Source organism: Buceros rhinoceros, unplaced genomic scaffold (assembly GCF_000710305.1).
Source record: "Buceros rhinoceros silvestris isolate BGI_N320 unplaced genomic scaffold, ASM71030v1 scaffold10878, whole genome shotgun sequence".
NCBI lineage: Eukaryota > Metazoa > Chordata > Aves > Bucerotiformes > Bucerotidae > Buceros > Buceros rhinoceros.
In genome coordinates, this window is record NW_010426328.1 from 15,927 (window position 1) to 39,132 (window position 23,206).

At 45.3% G+C, this 23,206-nt stretch overlaps 1 protein-coding gene across 1 annotated transcript; it reads right to left on the reverse strand.

The window, feature by feature from the left end:
* Positions 1 to 679: 679 nt before the first annotated feature.
* Positions 680 to 20,709, reverse strand: LCT (lactase). The gene is given in 19 exon segments (XM_010141460.1): positions 680 to 879; positions 1,637 to 1,873; positions 2,764 to 2,987; positions 4,036 to 4,170; positions 6,065 to 6,174; positions 6,538 to 6,740; positions 7,438 to 7,636; positions 8,374 to 8,664; positions 9,118 to 9,386; positions 9,621 to 11,180; positions 12,454 to 13,099; positions 13,490 to 14,177; positions 14,501 to 14,565; positions 14,983 to 15,053; positions 15,699 to 15,801; positions 16,735 to 16,818; positions 17,534 to 17,595; positions 18,132 to 18,161; positions 20,046 to 20,709. Coding segments are annotated over 19 exon segments (5,841 nt in total).
* Positions 20,710 to 23,206: the final 2,497 nt, after the last annotated feature.

Here is a 23,206-nt window from a genome sequence, read left to right on the forward strand (position 1 = left end):
ATAGAAATGGTTTTAGTAGAGAGTGCAACACAAGCGTGTGGAAGCTTTTCTTTTGGAGGAAGGGTCCTGGCCCTCCTGCAGGGAAGGATACCAACCTTCCCTCCCCTGCACAGGGACTGTGCATCTCCTAGTGAGAGAGCGGAGTGTTACCGGAGCGTGGTGCTGGTTTGGATTCCTGGGCGAAGGAGAGCTAGTTAAAAGTACCGCACCCTGTTCACACATGGAAGGCTGGGGCCACTTCTGTTATTTTTTGAAATAACTTACTTCTGATCCATAATTCAGTAAATACCACATATGAAATAAAGGGTGGAGAAAAACCCAATACAGTAGCTGCAATAAAACACTGTGTTCCAGATCAGCTTTCACCAGTACAGACATGAACTTAAATAGGCTGAGCAGCAGTAGAGCAGCTAGGGGCTGCTCTCGGGTCCTGTGAAGAGACCTGCATCATCCAAGGGGAGAGGACGAAGCAAAACAGAGGAAAGTTCCTGACACAGCTGGAAACAAGCACTCTTACTTTGTCTTTAAGGCTCAATCATGCCTGGGAGGAAGGAGACATTTAACACGGGGGGAGCAGGGTAAGGCAAGGCACAAAGTTACAGCCGTACAGCCACAAGGTCGCTTTTCCTTTTTCTTATAAAAAAACCAAAACACACTTCAGGAGGCAGAAACTTTACAGTTAGTTACTAAGTTCCATGTGTGATTGTTTTGGGGATCTTTTGGATACTTTTCCATACTTATACACAAGAAGAGCCAAGCCCACTGCTCCGACCGCAGAAAGAGCGAAGAGCACGTACAGTGCTATTTCTGCACTTTGTGATGTTAGCTCTAATCCCAAAAAGCGCACGCTGTTGGCCAGGTCCGGGTCTGTTGGTGTCACTGTCCGGGGGAAAAACAATAAGAAGGTGTTAGTGAACAGCCTGGGGTAAGCTCCTTCGTGGGTGCCTGAGGGGTGTGCGTGGGGGCTTCCTGCCTCTGCAAGGCTCCCAGCATTGTGCAGTAACTCTGTGGCATCAGTGACTGACACAACCCAGCTCAGAGTAAAGGCACGACTGAGGCTGATTGAGACTCCAGAGAAGGTGAGCGAATGCTCTGACAGCTGTGGTCACCCCCCCAAACCCTGCACTGACACTGGGTGCTGTTCTGTGTCCTCCTCTAGTGCAGAGGACATAAATGACAAAATAACCAGTGTTGCCAAGCCTTGCTCAAAACACTGATGGAGTGGTATAAAGTACTCAAAATTGTATGGAAAAAATGGTGTGGGAATAGTGAGTGTGTGCGGTTTGGAAAACAGCTCAGGCAGCTCTGCTCATCAGAGAGGAGGCGAAGGGAAGAGCTTTTGTGCCGCGTTTTGGAGGCAGGCATGTGGCGAGGGGCTATTGCACAGAACTCGGTCACTGTTCCGGGTTGGCACACAGGAGTGACATGTTTCCACGTGAATGCTGGCAGCCGTCACAAAGCCTGATGGTTAGTCAGTGCACTGCTGGAGCCCTTACCAAAATATACTGCAGGAAACGGTGCTGTCTTTAACGACTGTAGATTATGGAAATGGGGCTAGAGCCAGATGAGACGCTAACCCAGAGGATTAGACGCAGATGTACGCATGCACACACACCGTTTCTGCTGCATCACTTACCTTCAGGCTCCAGTTCCAGACAGGGATGTGGGCCCGTTGCTGGGTTTGGAAACCCGTTGCAGTTTATAATCTGCGAGTAATACCTGGCAGAGGCCTTGGGGCGCCGTGGCAAGCTCGGGTCTGTGAAATTCACGTGATAGAGCCCAAACCTGTCATCAAAGCCCACCGCCCACTCAAAGTTGTCCATCAGTGTCCACGCAGTGTAGCCTCGTAAGTCGACGCCATCGAGCACAACAGCTGTTAAGGGGACGAGAGAGAACAGATTCGTTGTGCAGCTGGGTGACAGGAGGTGACCACGAGGCCAGCGGTGGCATGAAGATGCTCGAGACGCTACATGGCAGCTGAGTGCAGTGAGGTTATTGCCACTGGCCTCCTGCCTCTCTCGCAGGTTGCCTTAGCTCAGTTGCTTTGAGGTAGTTCAGCTGCCAAGTGACAGCCAGGGAAGGTCAGTCATCCTGCCAGGACTGGAGACTATTCCTCTGCTCCAAAAATCACAGCTTTTGTCCCATAAACAAAGGTTTAGGGACACAGAAGAAAAGCCATCAACACACAACTGGTGTTTAACCAAATGCGTGTGGAGCATCACTGCTAAAAGGCAAAGGCAGTAAAAAAAACCCTCAAGCATTTTCTGAACATCTGCCAGCGGCCTCCAGTACAGAAAAGAGAGAAGCAAACGGACACAGCCCTTCCCCAGTGCTGCTTGACCACTGCTGTAACTGAAACCAGTGTGCGGTTGGTGTATTTTCTGTGTTTTTAAAATAATAAGGTGCAGTTTTTAGACGCAGCAGTAGCCAAACGAGGTATTCATCAAGTAGCTGTACTTTCTCTTGACAGACATAACCACACAAGGAAGCTGCGGGCACCCTACTAAAGCCAGGCTTTGTTCTTCCCTTAGAGCACCTTTCCCTGCAAAGTCCTGGTTTTCCACGAGCAGGTTCTGCTAAACTCGAAGGCTCTCAGGAGGGGATGCAGACTAAACCCACCTGAGCACGCAGCTGGTAAGAGCGTGCGATGGCAGTGGTCTTTCAGCTCCTCACCACTTACTTGCTTTATACACACCAGTCTTGTGAGAAGACACTGCTGCTCTCTAGCGACTTGGCTGATCAGATGTAAATAATCCCTCTTACCTTTCAGCGCTTCGTTAATGTAGCTCCGATAGTAATGCATTCGCCACGTGTCATTGAAGCCTGAGGCTTCCCTTTCTGAGACCCCATTTTCGGTCACATAAATGGGAGGGTTGTTGTACTCTTCCTTTATCCACCTCAGGAGCTTTCGGAAACCAAAGGGTGTCACTTTTAGCCAGAAGGAACCAGAGCTCAGCCAGCTGCGGTCAGCTACCGAGGCAACACCCCTGCGGGGGAGGACACACGGATCAAGGGAGGAGCCCAAGCGCCTGCTGCCGTGCCTGGCACCTCCTTGCTGCCAGGAGAAACACAGCCCTGAGCTCTGCAGAAAACCGGAACCAGAGGAGACCCTGGGGCAGGCTGGTGAAAGCACAGCAGGCTGAGGCAGTGCTGGTGCTCACAAGCCTCTAAAAAACACTTTTCACACTCCACTTTACAATCTTACTCTGCTTAAATCAACTGTAGTAAGTTATGCTAGTTAGTTAGTGATGTTAGTTTCAGATCTTGGTGCTTTGACACCATTTCGACTGTTCAACGTATACTGCAGTGCACAAAATTGCCATTTACACTGGGCACAGGAATACAAGACTGAGCCCAGTGTCCTCCTACAGGGCTCAACCGCAGGGCGGGGATGCCGTGGTAAGTTAAAATCATATATTCTCTGTGGAAGCGTTTCAGAAGACAGCCTGTGTTCACCCCCACGTGTGGTTCCACCACTACCTTCATTCTCATCAGAAAAAACTAGTACACTATTGCTTACCTCCTGAAGCTGAGGAAAGAAGTAAGTTGCTATCTAAATAATACACATCGACTCGTATACTTAACCATGAAGTGATTTAGCTATTCAGGCTTTAAACTCACATTTATCGAACATGGTGAGGGAACTAACAAGTCTTCAACAGCATAAAGCAGGATGCTCTAGCAGTTCAATGCAGATTTTGGGCAGGAAATATGATAAATACTGTTTACAGCTCATCTCAAATCACTGGGAGCCTCACAAGTGCTGATTCCTTCCCTTAGGAGCCACTCAAGTTTTCTTTGTCGTGTTTTAAACATTCGCATTTGCAACACCAGGTCTCTAAAAACAGGTCTGCTGCTGGACTTCTGTGCAAATAACAGCACCACAGGAACGGTTTGGGGATAGTTTCCCTAGTGTTGGTTATAACAGCTTAAAATAACCTCACGGCTTTGTTTGCTCTCTGTCAATCAGGTTACACTGCCCAGGCTCCAGGTGCGCTTGTTTTACTGGACCAATAATTTACATTCGTCCCTTACCTATCAGAGTCGTACGAGAGAACACCAGCAGGATAGTCTACGTCGTATGTTAAAACTGTGGTATAATGATTTAGACCAAAGTAGTCAAATGTGCCTTTAATTCTTTGCTTTTCACTTTCAGTAAATTCTGGAAGCCTGCAACAGAAGACAGAGAAAAGCATAAACCCCTCAAAACACAATTCTTCTCAGGACTTCCCCTTCTTTTGCTTCTACCCCTCTCCAGCTCTGCTGTACAAACGAAGCTTCTGCTAGAATATGCAGTTCATGCTGCCTGCTCTAATGTTCTTCACGAGAGGAACAGACCTTTCGCTGAGCACCTGATGGCTAGAGGTTCTGCTCATGGTCAAGCAAGATGTTTGACCATCATCCTGCTTTATAAGACAAGAAAAAGTGTTTGCCCAGACAGGAATGCGTTGGGAGGAACTGCTGAGAAATCCTCCTGGTTATCACGTGCTCACCACACCCCTCTGGAGACCCAGAGCTGAGTGTGACCCGAGTGTGAGCGACCTGACTCAGCCCACCATCCTGCATGACTAGCCCTGAGAAAGAGAGAAGCCTGAAATGGTGCCTCACAGCAGCCAGTGACACCCAGGGGGTCCTGTCCCCGCTCAGAGGAGCTGTTGTGAGCTCCCTCAAACACTGTACTCCTGCCATCTGTGCCAAGATGTGCTCCACAGCAGCAGGGAAGCAGGCGTCTGCCGCAAGAGGAGCAGTTCACTGCCTGCCACTAGCAGTACTTGGCAGGTCGCGGCTGAGGCTAATACAGCATCGTCTCAAACTCTGGCTTCTACACAGGAAATAACAAAAACTTCCGATCTTTCTCCCTGTGCACCATATTAGCGCACACTCCACGTGTAACGCCGGTATCCCCGATACCAGCACACTAGCACAGGGGAGGAACCATGACCCTTCTGGAGGAACACAGGAAAACCCAGGGGAAACTAGGAACTAGGCTCTGAGTGTGGCCTCCACCCTTTAACCCCAAAGTGCTTGGTTCCCTTCAAAAGGGAGGAGGATTCAGAGAAGAGCATCCCCTTTGGGATCTGCAGCCCTACACGGAGTAAGGAACAGAGTCAGGGACATGCAGGGTACCCTGGCACAAAGCGGGGCTTCAGCTCTCTTTTAGCCAGAGAGGGAGAAAATTCTCCTGGGAACTGGGTCCTGAGGCAGCCCCTGTTGAGAATGCAGCCAGTGCTCCTGGCAACTTGGTGATGCTTGAGAGTTTGCAGTCTTCAACCGAGGACAGAACTTCTTCCCCAGATTGAGAAACTTGGGCATGTTCTCTCATAAAGCAAGACACGGGACTTTGCTCTCTTATTGATGGCAGCAACCGCCAGAGAAGAAATAACGTGTCAAAAAAAGTGCCTAAGAATGCAAGTGCTTCAGACACGTATAAAAGTGTAACTCAAATCTTGAGGAGAGCAGCCTTCGCTGCAGAGCACACACCGACTCTTCCACCACCTCCCTCATGTCAAAGCAAGCGGACTTTCACGTTTTCAGAGAGGAATGATCAGGAACAGCCCCAGATCTAACACACCCCTTTAAATTACTATTGAAGCGAAGAGGGGAAAATGTGCTTTCCTTATATGTGCCTAGAAAGGGAGAGAAAAGGAGAAAAACACTCCCGGTGGAGCACTGCTACCACAATAACGCTAAGAATAATTAATGGGAATGGAAAGAAGAATGTAATTCAGAGGGACCAATGAGGTCTCAGTGTTCAGTACATGGTTTTGAAGAAAAGTTAAACCACATCTACCAGAGTCATCAGGTAACACACTGTAACACACTCTGTCTGATGCAGAGCATCGACTGTATCGCTCTGAGCTGCCTACCCCAAAGATACATTAGTAACGTCGGTTTGCGAGAGAGGTAAAGACAAGGAATGGGCAAAATGTAAACTAGAGTTTTTCGGTGAGGATTTTTACAGTAACACTGCAAGAGAATCACTGGAATCTAGCACTTCTATCAGAAAAGCAGGTTTCAGCACAGCAAGTGAAACAAAAAGGCAGGGATGTGCCTGGGCTCTTACCGGGACTGGCTCAGACCCTGAGCCAGGCTGCGCTCCCGAATCCTGGTTTTCATCACTTCACTGTAATCACCGTTTTTGAAAATGGGATGAGCAAACCAACCTAGAAGAAACTATGCCGGGAGATAAGGGAGAAGGATAAATTATGTATCAAAACAGGGGATTTAACCAATTCTCCTTCATATGCCGCTTTATAGGGAGTACCTGAATTTATAACAGACAGGGATGTCCACAAAAGGGCAGTAAATTCAATGAGCTTTTGCCACTGCCACCACATTCTGTCTCATTTCTGTTGCATGCTTGATCAGCCGCCAGAAAAGGGTGATACATTTCCTTGCAGCGATGCCTCTAGCTCATCCTTTTCTTTCAGTGAGATTCTGACCTGGGTTCTGGGCATCTCCAGCACCCAGAAAGAGGGTGACGCCACGAACAAACCCCGGAGCAGTAGGGAGAGCTGTGCACGGGTGTCGCTGTACCTGCAAGTACCGCCTGGCAGAGTGGATGTCCTCTTGTTTGTGCGGGTTCCTCGGTTCTGCCCACTCAGTGTTGATGGTGATAGAGATCAATCCTCCTTGCTTTGCCCGGTAGGTCTCATTGTAGAGGTGCCAGGCTTCTGCGTGGGCCTTTATTAAGTTGTGTGCCACCACATAGGGGGCTCGCCCTGGCCGCAGGGAGATGCCTGCGGAGACAGGGACAGCACAGGCAGTGGAGCAGCAGTTCCCAGCTTTCTCACCAGCTGCCGCCCAGGTTAACACGACACCCAGGACACCCAGAACTGCCTGCTGGTAAACAAGTAAACTCGCAGCAGCTGGTGCCTCGGGCCCAGCCCTGGGCTGAAATTGCTGAGATCGCAGAGACAGCTGTGGGTAGGTTGTGTGGGACCCTACAGTGGCCTCCCCACCCCGCCCCTGTGCTGGCACATGGGGTGGCTCAGCTCTCAGCCTGTGCAAGGCTGCCAGCCCTGGCAACAGGCTGCTGCCACCAGTGCGGAGAGCAGAAAGGTGAGTGTTCAGCCAGCTGCCCTCTCTCTGCTCCCCTGCTTCTACCCTACAGCTGAGCTGGGCCCTCCTCCAGCCCTAACCCTGCTCCACGGTCTGGTCTGGAAATGTGGTCTGCTCCAGACAGCGAGGGTAATCCGGAGGTGGCAGAGGAAGGGTGGATTAGAGGGGCAGAAGAAGGTGGATGGGTCTTGGAGGAGGGACAGGTGAAGTGAAAGAAGGACCTGTTTGTCACACCAGTCACAGCAGTCCAAATGCCATTTATCCCCATTATCATCTTCCTTGCTCTCTCCTTGCAAGCCTCTAGCATCTACTCTGCTGCAGCATAAACCAGAGCTGTGCCTACAATGGCTCTGAGGTTATGCCCAGCAGTCTTACCTGGAGCAGCTGTGCCAACGCCATAGCCGAGATACGCGGTGTTGTAGGGTTCATTGAGTGTTATCCAAAATTTCACTTTATCTCCCAGTCTCTGGAAAAGGAGCTCAGCATATTCCTTAAACCTCTGAACTATAGTATCATTCTCCCACCCACCGACGTCCTGCAGCGCCTGTGGGAGGTCCCAGTGATAGAGCGTTACCTGTGGGGAAAGACAGCAGGAGAAAGGACTCAACCAGTGGCTCTTACTTTTGGAAATAACGACAATAACACAGCCTCATTTATGAACACAAATAATTTAACTGCGCTTTGATCTGCAGCTACCTGTTCCTCGCGGTGTTTTGAGCTTGCAGCAATCACTCCTGCACTCAAGCAAAATACCTTTTTGCCAGTGTTGCAGTTTCTTTGGAACTTGGTGTGGGAATTCTGTGCAAAAGGCCAAGATGTTTGTGAGCACGAGATTCCTACACTATCTCTAGGAGTGGAGAGTCCTTGAGCTGGTGTAAATAACGGCTGAAGGAGGGAGTCTTGTGAAGACCAGACAGCAAGCAAGCAAATGCTGAAGGTCCCAGTGCCCGAGCAAAGACCTTTGCCTAATTAACTGCAAAATTAGTATTGAAATTCATGCTCCTCAATATGCTAACGAGCCTAAAGCAGTACATGCTAAACATGTATGACTGTGTTACTCAACTCCCCGCCCAAATCATGCTAAACATCACCTAAGAGACAGAGCTGGGGTATAAAAAGCCAGGAGGGGTAATACCTGGCTGGGGGGAAAGACTGAAGACCTCGCAGGGCCCGTCCATGGGCTGTACTGCTCTTCCTCCACCCAAGACAGGGACGCCTGCTTGGTAAGAATCGCGACTTCACACACATGCTCTGAGTGTGCCTTGGGTTCTGCCGTCTTTTAGTTACCTGAAAGTCAGCGGTTTTAGTTACCTGAGGCTTAATGTTAGCTGCCAGAAGAGCATCAATAAGCCTTTCGTAGTAGTTCAGTCCCACTTCATTGACGTAGCTGGTGGTCCCATCTGGGAGAATGCGGGACCAGGAGACTGAAAAGCGATAGTGAGACACCCTGAGCTTTTTCAGCATTTCCACGTCCTCTTCAATCCTGTGGTAGCTGTCACAAGCTACATCTCCAGTGTCATCATTGCTGATTTTCAAGGGGGTGTGAGAAAACTTATCCCAAATGCTAAGTCCTTTCCCATCTTCTCTCCATCCTCCCTCAATCTGCAATTGAAGATGGTGAGGGGGGAATTGTTAGTAAACCCCAATTTAGGTCTGGCTCTAGCAAAGAATTCAGCCTGTTAGTCTTCGTGGCACCACACAATATTTGGACTTACCAGCTTAAGACTAGAAATAGCAATGTTTTTGCTGTACCAAACAAGTAAGACCTCTCAGGCCTCAAGGCAAGATGTATTAGCAAAACTCAATGTCACAGAACAGGCACGGAACAATTCACCTGCCGCTCCGTGTTGGCTGGCTCTTGCGAAGCTCATACGCTGCTGCCTCAGTTCCTGTAGTATAACCACGCTCTTAAGTACCTCCAAGTTCCTCCCTTTCACAGCAGCTGTTTCACCAACCCTCAATCACAGTAAAATCTAGTGTTACAAAAGCTGTAGGTGTCTCATCCAAAACGAATTAACCATCCACAGATTAAAGAATCCATCTTAATTTCCTAACCTGATAGGCTGCCGTTGCTACACTCCAGCAAAAGTTCTTTGGAAATTCTCCGTATAAAAATTCATCTTCTTTTGGCAACGGGATGCCGTTATTGCGGATGATTTCTGCATAGTACACAGCAGAGCGCTTCAGCGTTCTTGGCCTGCTGGGATTGTCAAAGTCGACCTGGTGCAATCCAAATTTTGGATCATAACCATTCAGCCACTCAAAGTTATCCATAAAAGACCACGCGTTGTATCCTCTCAGATTAACACCATCCAACTTGTAAGCTGAGAAGCAAATGGAAGAGCGTGAGTGGTATAATCACACGTTAAAAGACACACAAGGAATTCACGTGCAAGCACATACATGCTTCTAGCTCCACAAAGCTGGCACTGGTCAACTAAGATCATTAGGAGATCTTGTGTTCAGAACGTTTAAAGACTGGCATCAATCACTTCAGAGGAATAGAATAAACAGAAATCTAGAAAGGAGACACACGCCAACAGAACAAACACTGGTACCTTTTAAAGCTTCATCGATGTATGTTTTGTAGTAAAATATCCTGCTATTGTCATCAACATCTGATGTGGTCTTTCTCCCCACTCCATTCTCAATTATGTATATCGGGGGATTCCCGTATTCTTCTTTGATCCAGTTCAGCACCCTCCTCATTCCCCAGGCCACAGGCCGCTGGCCAGTAATAGCTGAGGTAGGCCAGGAGCTGTCAACCGTTGTTGAAACTTCCTGGTCGTACTCATAAGAGAAGGGCCTCAGCCGGGTTGTTGCATGGGTTACAATTTTGGAGGTGTAGGTGTTGAAGCAGAAAACATCTGCCGTGCCCTTGATGTATTCACGCTCCTCCGCTGTGAAAACTGGTAGGCGAGACGATGGAAGGTTCTGGAGCTCGCTCCTGTTCCCAACTTTCCACTTCATCACCTCGGGATAGTCCCCGTTTTTGAAAATCGGGTGTGTAAACCACCCCACCAAAAACTGCAGGTACCTGTCTGCAGCTTCTATATGCCTGGGGTCGCTTGGTGTCTTCGGCTCAACCCAATCAATGTTGGGACACAGAGCAATGACCCCTCCCTGACTTGCTCTGTATTTGTCATCGTACGTGTGGTAGACCCTGGCGTGAGCTTTCAGTAAGATGTGGGCAACCTTGTAGGGAGCACTGCCAGGGTCATTGACGTTGGGTGGAAATTCCCCAATGCCGTAGCCAACCCAGGCGACGACTTGGGGTTCATTGAACGTGATCCAGAACTTCACCCTATCCCCAAAGGTCTGGAAACAGAAGTCCGCAAAACTATCAAACAGGTCAATCAGTGCGGTGCTCTCCCAGCCACCAATGTCCTGGAGAGCTTGTGGCAGGTCCCAGTGGTAAAGAGTGACGATTGGAGTGATGTTGTTTGCAACCAGTCCATCAATGAGACGGTTATAGTAGTCGACTCCACGGTTGTTTATTGAGTTGTTCCTTCCACCGGGGAAAATTCGAGACCAGGACAGGGAGAAACGATAGTTCTTTACACCTAAGGCTCTCAGCAGGTAAATATCTTCCTCCACCTTGTTGTAGCTATCACAAGCTATATCTCCATTATCATTATTCTTTATATTCCCTGCAACATGGGTGAAGTTATCCCAAATGCTGGGTCCTTTGCCATCAGCATCCCAACCTCCCTCTATCTGGTAGGCAGAAGATGACACACCCCATGTAAAGTCCTCTGGGAACGTCCCGTAAAAGTACATGTCCCTTTCAAAGTTTGTTTGAGATGAAAACTTCTGCCAGACAACCTTTGCCTTGGAGGGAACTTCTGATGCAGGTAAGTCTGGCAACTTTGATGGCACAGGTCGGTCAAACACCACTGGTGTAGAAAATCTGTCCGAGACATTGGATGGGAAACCATTTTTTTCAATAACACTGGAATAGAAATAAGCAGATGCCTTGGGAGTCCTTGGCCTGTTGCTATCTTCAAAATTCACATGATGCAGCCCGAATTTTAGGCTGTACCCACCTGGGCCTTCAAAGCCATCAACCAGGGATCGAGCAATATATGACCGAACATCCACTGCGTCCAGTTTTACCGCTGTCACAGAAACAGTACAAGACATTGTTATTCATTTGAACACCCTCTGAACACAGCACAGCACAACGTAAGCACACCTGAGAGTAACAGTGTGATAAGCCAAACATCTACGAACGGTCTTTTAAGCAAAAAAACCCCCAAACCATAAACAATTAAGAGTATTTGGCAAGAAAAGCAGTCAGCACTGTAACAGGAGCTGGCCAAATGTGCAGTGATAAAAAAGCAGGAGAAAGGAAATATTAGTCAAGAGATATATCTGAGTGCAGGACACTCGTGCCACTGGTGTCCCTTCCCCTGCGCTCTCGTTTTCAAGCACAATTCAGCATTTTAGGTACATGGTGCGCTTCTAGGTTTAACACTATCGTTACACTGAAACATTGTGCGTATTTAGTGCTTGCCCATCTTCCCTGAGGGCAGGAAGGTTTCTTTTAGCGGAATGGTGTATCCGATACCAGCAGAGGCAAGGCCAGCATCCTTCCTCACACTGCCTACAAAAAGCACTCTATCTCTCTCCTTCCAGAAGAGTTCACTGCTCACACGCAGTCCATCTTCTTTGCCTCTGCTGAGCCACAGCAGCAATGCTGAAGTGTGTTTTCTGCAGCTCTTTTAACACTTCTATCACTACATAGAGAACTAGGTCAGGAAAAGCAAATGCTCTACACTGATCACCAGCCTGGTTAATAAAGTTTTCCTGACATATTGATTTGTGTTTCTCAAGAGAGCACCAGTCAATCTCTATTTGAATCTCAAATCTCTATACCTGTCCAGAATCTCAGTCACTAATACTATTTTTCCATCAATTGATACATAGTTTGCAAAGACACAAGCAAAGACCCTTTCTCAAAATGACTGAAATATAAATTACTCCTTTAAATTTCTAAGCTGAAATGGTAGAAGTTGCTATCAGTTAGAGCTGCTTAAGCAGTAAAGACATCAATCATTTGGTCCTGATCTATGAGATCTCTGCAGGCAAGAGCCTGCCTGCAGGCAAGTCATCTTCAGGGGAGCCGAATTATAAAAGCGCTGCTCTCACAGAGGGACTGACAGCAGAGTCCAGGCTGGTTTTATCTATATATGAAAAACCTCTTCCCGTATCTAAACAGAATGGAGAGTTCCATAACGGGACACCAGGCAGGCTTGAGGTCACACTACACACCCAATGGGCTGATGACCTCACACCACTATGCACGTGGGGGTGTTTTAAAGTTAACCACCACGGAAGTGATAGAATAACTAGTTGCCATTACTAAAGAAGGTTAAAATTTCTCCACACCTTTCAGAGCCTCGTTGATGTAGCGGCGGAAGTAATCCACTCGCAGAGTGTCATTAGTGAGATCCCCTGCGCCTCCTGTTGGCACGCCATTTCCTGCTATGTAGATCGGGATCTTTGACCCTGTGTACTCCTGGGACACAAACTTCAGCAGCCTTCTTAATCCCCACGGGACCACGTGGATCCAAGAAGAGGCAGTCTGTGGCCAAGAAGGATCCACATGCAAGGAGAAGTTCCCGATGCTCTCGAAGCTTGGCATGCAGGTCCCATTGGTCACAGCACTGACCAAGCGGGAAGTGTAATGGGAAAGTCCAAAAAAATCCGCAGTCCCCTTCACCCAGGACTTCTCCTCTTCTGTAAACAGAGGCAGCTGTGCGACTGTTGTGGAGCACTGCTGGTTTACTTCCTGGATCTGATTCTTCAGGACATCTGGGTAATCACCATTTACAAATATAGGATGAGCAAACCAGCCAAGCATGAACTGCAGGTACCTCTCAGACGCCCTCACATCCTCAGAGTTGGTTGGAGACTTGGGTTCAGCCCAATCCGAGTTCAGCACCAGCCCCACCTTTCCCAGCTGCTGAGAACGATACTTGTCATTATACAGGTGCCAGACTTTGGCATGAGCCTTGAGAATTGTGTGAGCCACCTGCAGGACGAAAGCAGAGGAATACGTGTCACACTGCTTTGCTCAAGAACTCTTGAGGTATTGCCATGTGAGAACGCCATCTCCAGCCAAAAGAAGAAATCTTGACAAAACAAATCAAATAATCACAGCCAGAGTGCAGCAGGTTTTGGATTAAGCAGAAGGATCTGGCTATCCATCAACACCAGCTTTCAGAGCAGAAAAATCAAATAAAGACATCTAGCACCCATTAATGACCCCCCCCCTTTTTTTTTTGCCAGTATCATAAATCCAAAAAGCAAATCATTGTCCAGAGGCCACATTAGGCTTGAACATAGTTAAAGTACAGAGCCATCAGAGGAAAACAACACAAGAATGGCAGCTGCAGGATCCTAGTTACTGCTGTGTCCCTACCTTGTAAGACGCTACTCCTGGGTCAGCGATTCCTGGAGGATGCTCTCCAGTGCCGTAGCCAGCATAGCTGATAACCCAAGGCTCGTGGAAAGTAATCCAGAACTTGACGCGATCCCCAAACGTGGCAAAGCAGAAGTCTGCATAGTTTACAAAAGCATCTATCACACTGTCATTCTGCCAGCCACCAAGAACCTGAAGAGCTTGTGGGAGGTCCCAGTGGAACAGAGTCACCATGGGCTCAATGTTAGACTCTAGCAACCGGTTAATTAATTGGTTGTAATAATCAACAGCCTTGGAGTTGATGGTCTCGTTGGTGCCAGCAGGGAAAAGTCTTGGCCAGGATACAGAAAATTTGTACAGCTGGGGATGAAGACCCCTGAGTAGGTAAAGGTCATAGCTGGTTTTATAGTAGCTGTCACATGCCACGTCTGCTGTTTGGTTCATGTAAGCATGACCTGCATGACCAAACTGGTCCCAGATGCTCTCTCCTTTCCCATCCTCTGCCCAAGCTCCTTCAATGTTAAAGGCACCCGTGGATGTGCCCCAGAGGAAACCACTCGGGAAAACATCCTGCAGAAAAGAATCTCTCTCCAATTCAGACTGTTGAGCAAACATTTCCCAAACTGTTTGATAGGAGGAGCGAGGAGCAAGAACAGCGTCTGGATTCTCCTGTGGAGTATTCGTTTTGCTAGAAATAGAATAAAAAGAAGTTACAGGCTCCAAGGTGGATGCTAGTGCTACAGAACTTGCAAACAGGGAGGATGAAAGAATCATTTGCTTCCCACTCAGCTCACAGAAGCCGCTTAGGGTGTAGTTCCTTTGTCATCCGACCAGTCCTACTGCCATCCAGCTAGCAGATGAAGGTGGAGGGAGCTAACTGCAGACCAGCTCAACTGCAACATACCTCATGGACTTTTCTGTAGGCAGGTTCTCATAGCAGGTTCTCATTACAGCTAGGTCAACGGTGCAAACAAAGTCCTTGCAGCATGTAGCAATTTCACATGCTGCAACTATTCTCATGAGTTTCCACTGGATAGGCTAAAACTTACCAGTCCTGCCTCTGTAATCCTTAGCATCTCCCTGAGCAATGACATCTCCTACATTTCTGTAGCAAAACTGGCCTCTCTCCTAAGAAAATCCCCACTTTGTTTTGTTTTATTTTATCTATTTATTTTTAACCGTTTTGCTCTTGAAAAGCACAGAAGCCTTGAAAAATGTACTTGTTACTATTGGCTTGAAGGTACAATTTGGGTAACCAGGGATGAGAGAGAGGAAGAGGATTACGCTGCCAGTAATAGTAGGATAGAGGATTGCCTATAGTAGCAGAGGCTGGGCTCAGCACAAAGGCTGAGCCTTTGTGTTCCGTTCCACTCCTTTCACCAACTAGCACCAGACTGGACTCACTAAAACTGCCTTGGGTCTGCCTGCACGTAGGTTTCTAGAGGACACCATTTTATTATAGCACCTAAGGGGCAAAAACTGTACCTTAAAACGTGAGATGATGATAAGTCCAAGAACTCATTGACATCGTACCCAATCGTACGTGTCTCTTCTTTATTAATAGCTGAAAACAAACAAATGGTAAGTGATGGATGGACTGACTCACAGTGTAGTTGCCATGGACTGCATGACACTACTTGTACAATTACACCTTTAGAAACAAGGGGCTTTTCATAATTAATACCTATTTTTCTCAGATCAAATATATCGGGCTTTTATTAGGTATTTACAACTTCATGTTAAAAAATAATCATAGAATTGTAGAATCATTTAGGTTGGAAAAGACCTTTAAGATCATCAAGTCCAACGGTTAACCCAGCACTGCCAGATCACCTCTAACCCATGCCCCTCAGCACCACATCTTTAAATCCTTCCAGTGATGGGGACTCCACCACTGCCTTGGGCAGCCTGGGCCAGGGCTTGACAACCCTTTTGGTGAAGAAATTTTTCCTAATATCCAACCTAATCCTCCCCTGGTTCAACTTGAGGCTGATAAAAATCATGAAAATCTTTAGGGAAGATTTCCTGCTTCCCCTCCCCTCAACATTCACCATCCACCCTTAATTTTCCAAGAAAGCTATGAAAGAAATCATAAAGTTATTTCATCTGATAGCAGCAGCCTGGACTGGACCATTTTGAATTTCCTCTATAATTTGCCATGCAGAGCTTAGTTGAAAACCTCTACTCCTCCCTGAAATATGTCACTTACCTATGACAATTGTAGCTACTGGTAGGAAAAGATTATCTTCCATGGAACCACAACCAAAGAACTTTAGATTAAAAACCAAGATCTCTATGTCCTTCCAGACATTCTGCAAAACCAGAAGTCAGAGACTTGTATGAAAAGATGCATCAGCCAGCTAGTAAAACCATGGTCTTGGCATCTGTTGCTTTTAACACAGAATAGGAAATCCCTGGAAGACTGAGGATCGGTGAAAAAGTTCCAAGTTAAATTCATAAATCAACAGGGTAAACACTAAACACCACCCACTAGTCTTCTCTGATCCTAAAAAAATCTCAATGCAAATCAAAGCGTAAACCCCTCATTGAAAAGGCACACGGAACTGTGTCCTTTCTTGAAAGTTTACTTGGTTAAGAGTTTGTTGCCATAAAATGGCATGCTGGGGCCCTCAAGAGAATGGATCACGTGGGTAGCTCCTTATTCCGCTACTCAGTTGCTGGATGACTCCCATCTTACAGATTTTAACAACGCAGTTCACTACCAGAGGTTTAGTATCAGGTACCAGCCAAGAGCATCACTGACATGGTTGCTGCCAAGTGATCTAACCCTTCCACAGGCTCATCCTCACTAACATTTCCAGCACTGCCTCTACGGAGGAGCAGCTGGGAGGTTTGGTATCACCACTGCAGAACCCATGATAGAATAACATGGTGTATTTTTGTGTATAGGTATTAGCCCAACAGCTTAGCAAACACTTGGGATGTGAGAGAGGTTTTTCAGTCCTGGACAAAAGAATTATGCCGTTCCAGTTGTTAATGCATCAGAAACGAGCACTGACCCAGTTGAGACTTCCCAGCACTTTCGAACACCTGTTTTCAGTCAGAATAACAACAGAGAAGTGAGCACTGTGAAGCTGCTTCCTAGTGTAGCTGTTAGCTGAGCTCTCACAGCAACTCAGAACAGTTCAGACATGCATCAAGAAACATGAAATTCCCCTTCTATTTATGGTTTGCTGTCTGCTGCTATGATTTTAACACTGTTTTGGCTTAATGCATAATGTTACCTGGAATTCACTCAACTTATTGTAGAAATCTGTTTCATTTCCACAATAGTACTGCAGGCTGAGAGACAGAAAGTCTACCGAATCCTGGAAACAAGAAAAGGAGAAGAATCATCCCAGAATAAAATGTATTTTTTGCAGGTATTATCTTCAAAATATGCAAAATTGTGAAATGTTTGATAAAAATACATTGCTGGGGTCAGAGGTCATACAGCTAATATGGGACCCCTGGACAGCACAATGAGTACAGACTGGATACAGTATGGGAAGATGCATTTTGTATCTCTCCTGCTAAACAAAGTAAAATTTAATCAGCTAAATTAAATTCTAGGAGCATTTTATGAGTTTAATATTAATGATTTACGGTTGATTTTTTAATTAGTAAGACTGAAGAAGTCTGTGATTAATCAGAGAAACCTTTGAGACTATGTGGTTCAGGTAGGCCTTATCAACAATCCTCTGGGGAAAGTCCACTTCAGAAATCTCTAATCATTCCAAACGACAAGTGTTATCCCTGTAGAAGTCATTAAATTCAAGGGAATAGATTGTATTATTTTATTAAAAGCTGATCAAGTTGATAAATCACTGATAAGCTTTCAGTTTACTTTCCAGTCCAAAGTTTTCTCCTAGTTTAGTCAGCTCACCTAACACGTCTTTCCTCTCCCTACAAACCACACCCTGCTTATGTCCTTGAAATGCCACACCTACAACATCGCTTACCCTATTCCTAACTATTACTAAGGGCTTGTGAGCCCCAGCAAACAGCCTGCACTGTCATTTGTTCACCACATCCTGCTTCAACGTCCTCTAAGTGAAGGCAACTAGCAGCTGAGAGTTTGGTCTTTACAGAAAGGATGTCATCGTCTTCGTAGAGATTATGTTCCCGTCATCTTACGTCACGCCTGTGCAACTGGATCACTTTTAGCACCACTTCAGCTGTTTTAACCTAATAAGTAGACTTTTAAAACAGCAGTTATGTAAAATAAATTCTCTGTTTTCTTGGCGGTGCATTAAGCAGACAGAGAATGACAACGGGTAGACACACTTTCTGCAGACAACTTGTCATGTAAGCATGTATATTGCTAAAATTGCTGGTTATGACAGCAAATATGTCTCCATGTATCTTAATCAGCGCTTACCGCCCAAGAAAGGATGGCGAAGTCATTTTTAAAATCAGCAAGCTTCATACGATCAGACTAAACAAATAAGCAAAATTAATCGCACTGGTCATTTGGTCAACTTGCTAAGGTTTCAACTTGCAACAAGTCATCTCATCCTGTACATAAAAATCAAGTTAAATTGAAAAAAAAAATTATACAATTTAGGAAATAATTTCTATTAAGATGTTACCTGAAGAGAAAGTGAGAGCAATTCTGATGAAGTGCTATCCAAGACATGACCAATTCCTAAAGCAATGGACAGCTTTCCACCTTGAAAAACGAGAAGAGGCAGACCGTTGGTAGCATGTTAAGGACCAATAAATAATTCCAGTTCGCTGCTCGCAATTTAAAATCAGTTGGAAACCTCTGAAGGTGTGGGACATCAGACATTGCTCTAGGTATCTAAATTCAGAATACCCACTACGATTTTTCAACGGAGAGCTGAACAAGTAGAAATTCAAGGAGTCTCTGTCAAAACATCTTATCACGACGGCTCACAAACATCGTACCACTGTGGCTTGCAGGAATACAGCTGTCCGGTGGGTGCCTTCCACTCCCTGCATAATTATAAGCAGTATCTTTAATTTTCATTCCTTTGTGGTGGTTCTACAGTGGTTATTTTTTGAATCCATTCTGTACTGGATGTGCTGAGATGCTGGGAGGACAGGTCATGTGGGTGGGAAGCTGGGCAACTTCTAAAGTGTGAACTGCATTGCAAAGTATTTCTGACAAATGTAGGAATTAAAAATAAATTAATTTAAAAAAAATAAGTCTCCCTCACCCCAAACCAGGACTCAGCCAGCTCTACTGGTTGTCTGCCTGGGACAGATAAATTCCAAGCCAAAACAAAGCAGACCAAAGACAACTGCTTAAAGAATCCTGTGTACCGATCAGAGAAGAGCTGAAATTCTCTTGCTCTGGTAACACAGGTAGAGTTAAGATCTAATTACTTAAAAACCCCAGTGTCTGCAACGAGGGAAGTCAAACGAAGAACATCGCAGACTTCCTCACACTGTTAGTATCTCAGGAGGCTTTTGTGCCTTGTTTCTTCATGGCTTGAGGTACATTTCAGGAAGTTTTTAGTCTTTCCTCTGTGGGTCAGAAAGAGGTACATAAAAATACAATATTATCTACAAATTTTTATGATTATTACAACTTTGTCATTGTACACAGAAGAAAACAGAATAAGACTGTATTTGAGAAATTTTGAAGTAATTTGTAACTGATAGAGACAATTACTTTTCATTTTACATTAAAAAATAAATATTTTGTTTCATGTTACTTCATTTAACTTTCTGAAGTTAAACAAAATCATTTCACTTTGATTAAACGAGAAATGTCATTTTAAACCATGATCAATTTTGTTTAAGTGAATTTTGTCGATGCTTTTGCAAAGATTTCCACCTTCTGGGTGGCAGGCTGATGATAGCGGAATTTGACCTCATTCTTCAGCTAGATCTGGACCTCTGAAGCTGTATTCCTCGGGAACACATCATGCCGCCATGAAAACGCCCCACCCATCATAGGTAAGAGATTACAGCACAGCCACTGACTGATGGCATGATCTTCCCCTCATAGCTGAAATGGTAGCAATTGCAATCCCAGTTTTCAATGAATGTGAAATACAGAAACAGGCTTTAAAAATGAGATGACTGGACAGGAATCAAAGATTCTTTCCAAGTCTCAGACCCCCTTTTACCATACAACACGTTAAAGGTTTGGTGTATGAACAATAAGAGACTACATTTCCTCAGGGGCATCTATCTGCTGGTCTTTAAAGAGACAACAGCTCTTAGAGAAAATAGCTTTATATTACAGTATTTGGTTTTGAAGTACTAGTTTCTGCTGCTCAAGCTAACTGGAGGCTACTCAATACTCCTCTGACACTTTAAAGATCCAACATAAATATGCACACACACACATACAAACTACCCCCAACTATCTTAGCTATCACTTCAAGCAAAATGCAATTACCAGTAAATTATAAAACAATTTAAGAGATTTGAAGGAACCTGTTTCTCAAGGATTTCTATGTAATTCTGAGAGCACTGACACCATATTCACACAGAGGCGGCACGTAGCAGTTGTCATTTTACCCCATCACAAAACACTTGGGAAAAAGTCATATAAAATAACCCCTCTCCCCATTCTTACCTGCTGGCGAGTATTTCTCACGGTAGACGCTGTAAGCTCTTCTGTGAGCGGTTGCCAGGGCCTGGGCTCGGTGCTGGGGGTCATCGTAAGGCAGGCTTTTAAGGACCTCCGGCAGGTCGCTGAAGGTGAGCCACACATCAACCAGGTGCCCAAAAACACGGAAGCTGAACTCTGCGTATTCCACAAAAAGGTCAGCAAAAGCGCTGGGTTTCCTACCCATGGCCTGTGTGGCCACAGCGCCAGGGACATGCTGCTGGTGCAGAACTACCACCGGCTTGAGGTCTGAGGCAACCAGGGTCCTGAGCAGCTCCTGGTAGCACTGCACTTGAGCTTCGTCCGGCTTCCTGGCATCCCCCTTTGGGAGAATGCGTGACCATGGCAGGAAGACTTTGTAGTGCGTCACCCCGATCTCACGAAGATGGGAAAAGTACTGGGGCAGCTCAGAAACCACAACGTCTTGCTGGCACCAGTAATCCTGGGCTTCAGCCACGGCAGGGCCCTGATCTTCCTTGGGCAGGACTTGGTCTTGCAAATGCAATCTATTTACTAACTCGCTGGGTAGAGGTCCAGCAACGGCCATAAAATTCTGAATAAATTCCCTGTCTATCCCCAGGCTGGGAGAGACTAACAGAAAGAGTATGACTGTCTTACAGATCAGCTCCATTTCTGGACCTGCTTCAGAAACAGTTATTCCACACTACTTATATTACGGTAGAAGTAATATTTAACTGAAATTATCTATTACACAGATAAATGATCCCAGAACTAGCTGGCACTAAAATGATAACAAATCAGGACTTTCAATCGATAGATGAACAAATGGACAAATACAAAAAACATTGTAAAATAATCAGCTGGAGAAAGGTCATGCAGAAACATTTTCCGAGATGCTCGGGTTCCCCTTCATGCTTGAACATCAGCTGACATTTGCTGATGTTGCCTCTATCTCAGAGGAAGGTAAAACATGTACACAATGCTTTTCACGCCCTCCTGGCCTTTTCTGAGCTACAAGGAACCCCAGCACAGCTCTGGATGCAGAACATAACCAGCGCAGAGTTGTCTGCATTGCTGGGGCTGGGTGCCACCACAGCTCAGGGCGGGCAGGCCAGCAAGAGGCATGTTGGTGCTCTATTCTTGGGTGCATAAAGGAAATCTGAGCTGTGACATCTTATCCACTTGGGAAAGTGGTTGTTATGTGAATTCAGGCAGCAACAACGTGTGCCATCATGCCTGATAACATCGAGGAATTTGAACAATATAATTTTATTGCTTTCTAAAGTACCACTTAGCCTTGACAGCACGTGCTCTCTCGAGCAGGCTGGACACATACAGTGCACCCACTTCAGCTGCTGCAGGGAAGAGATAGCTCGACTTTTCTGCATTCGAATACAATAAAACGTGTTTAAATCAACTAAAGACAGTGTACATAACTATATTCAAAAGTCAGTGACATCTCCAGGTTTATTTCCTTTAATGGCCAGCTTTTTGATAGCGCATAGCTGGAATCATCTGGGCAACTCAGTGCTCTGTCAAGAAATATTACGTTGAAGTTAGAGGAGAAAACATCTCTCAACATTTGCTGTTCCTCAAATAGCCAATTTTGTAGCTTGAACAGGGATTGTAATTTGTGTACTGTTTGACTCCTAAGTGAGTATTTTTTTAAGGAAAGCCTTGCAAAGCTTCCTGAAATATTGGGCTCACTGTTCTGAACAACTCCACACTCTACTTTTTTTTCCCCCCGATATTTGAATAGGAACATCACAGCATCACCTCCTGCTTATTTCTCACTAGAGCAGTGTTCAAGAGAACACCCCTCCTAGCCTGTGAAGCACATCAAGCTGGGGAAGGACAAACAGAAAAACCTACTTACCTTCTCCCTGTGAAAATACTTATTATCAAGTAAAGATTGGGGAGGAAACACAGAATGAAGTACAAACATCCTCCTCTCCTTTCTTTGAAAGTAACTTTTGAAGGCTATAGAATAAAACTGTTGCTATAGGTTGGTGGCAATTTTTAAAGAACTGTAGCACCTGCCAGATGTAGCTTATGAAAGAAACTGGTGAAGTAACTGAATTAGCTAGAAATAGTGTCCAGTGATAGGGTAGTGTCATCGGTGACAAATATTTACAGTTTCTTCCATTCCATATGTAACTGTTATCTTTAATGTTACGTTTAGTTAGACCAAGGCGTCTCTCTCCAAAGCTGGGAGAGACTAACAGGAAGAAGACAACTGTCTTATAAATCAGGTCCTTTTCTGGACCTGCTTCAGAAACAGTTATTTCACAATATTTACACTTAAAATTTATAGCTTTGGTATCTCCCATGCTATTGCAAATGTTTCTTAGGTGCTGGTATGAGGTTGGTAAGACAAATATTCAGGTATTTTAATTCAGGTATTTTAATTCTTAATAGATTATTTACTAATCCCATAGCATACAGTAAATAATTGACAATAATAGAAATTTAAGTAAAATCTTCATATAGAAAATTCTACAAATAAGTTTACACATACAGGTTTAAAAACCCCTCACAAATACTGGCAGTTTTCAATTCACTTACAAGTCAAGACATTCATCAAGATGGGGGTTTCTGACCTCCTGACTTAAATCCTTGCTTTGGAGTTGACTATTTTCAGCTTTCTGTTTTCTCTCTATATATATAACAGGAGCATATACATTGTTAGCCTGTCTAAAAAAAAAAAAAAAAAAAGCAAAGCAATCAGTTTCTCATTATTCATGATTGGAACGAAGTAAAAAAAAAAATCTTCCGGAAAACCAGCATCTGTCATACAGGAAGTTTAATCTTTAAGATCACTGTTTTTTCAGCACAGGCATAGTAACTAGCAATCCCACATACAAGTGACAACAAATCCACCACCAAACTTCTAATGATCTTTTATTTATGTTAACAAGAAGTAAAACCCTATAGCATGAAAAGTCTACTAAATACAATAGAACAATGCAAAATTCCTCTTATTTAAAAGAGAAGCATCTACATAGCTTGACGCTGAAAAGAGCTACTGAATGATTCTTCTCTGCAGCTGGATGGTGGTACTGAAACACAGAATTAGTAATGAAACTAATAGATAAATGTGTCGTTTCTTTTAAAACCTTCCACGTATGCTCAGTGTAAATGAGCAATCAGATATTACCAACTGCACA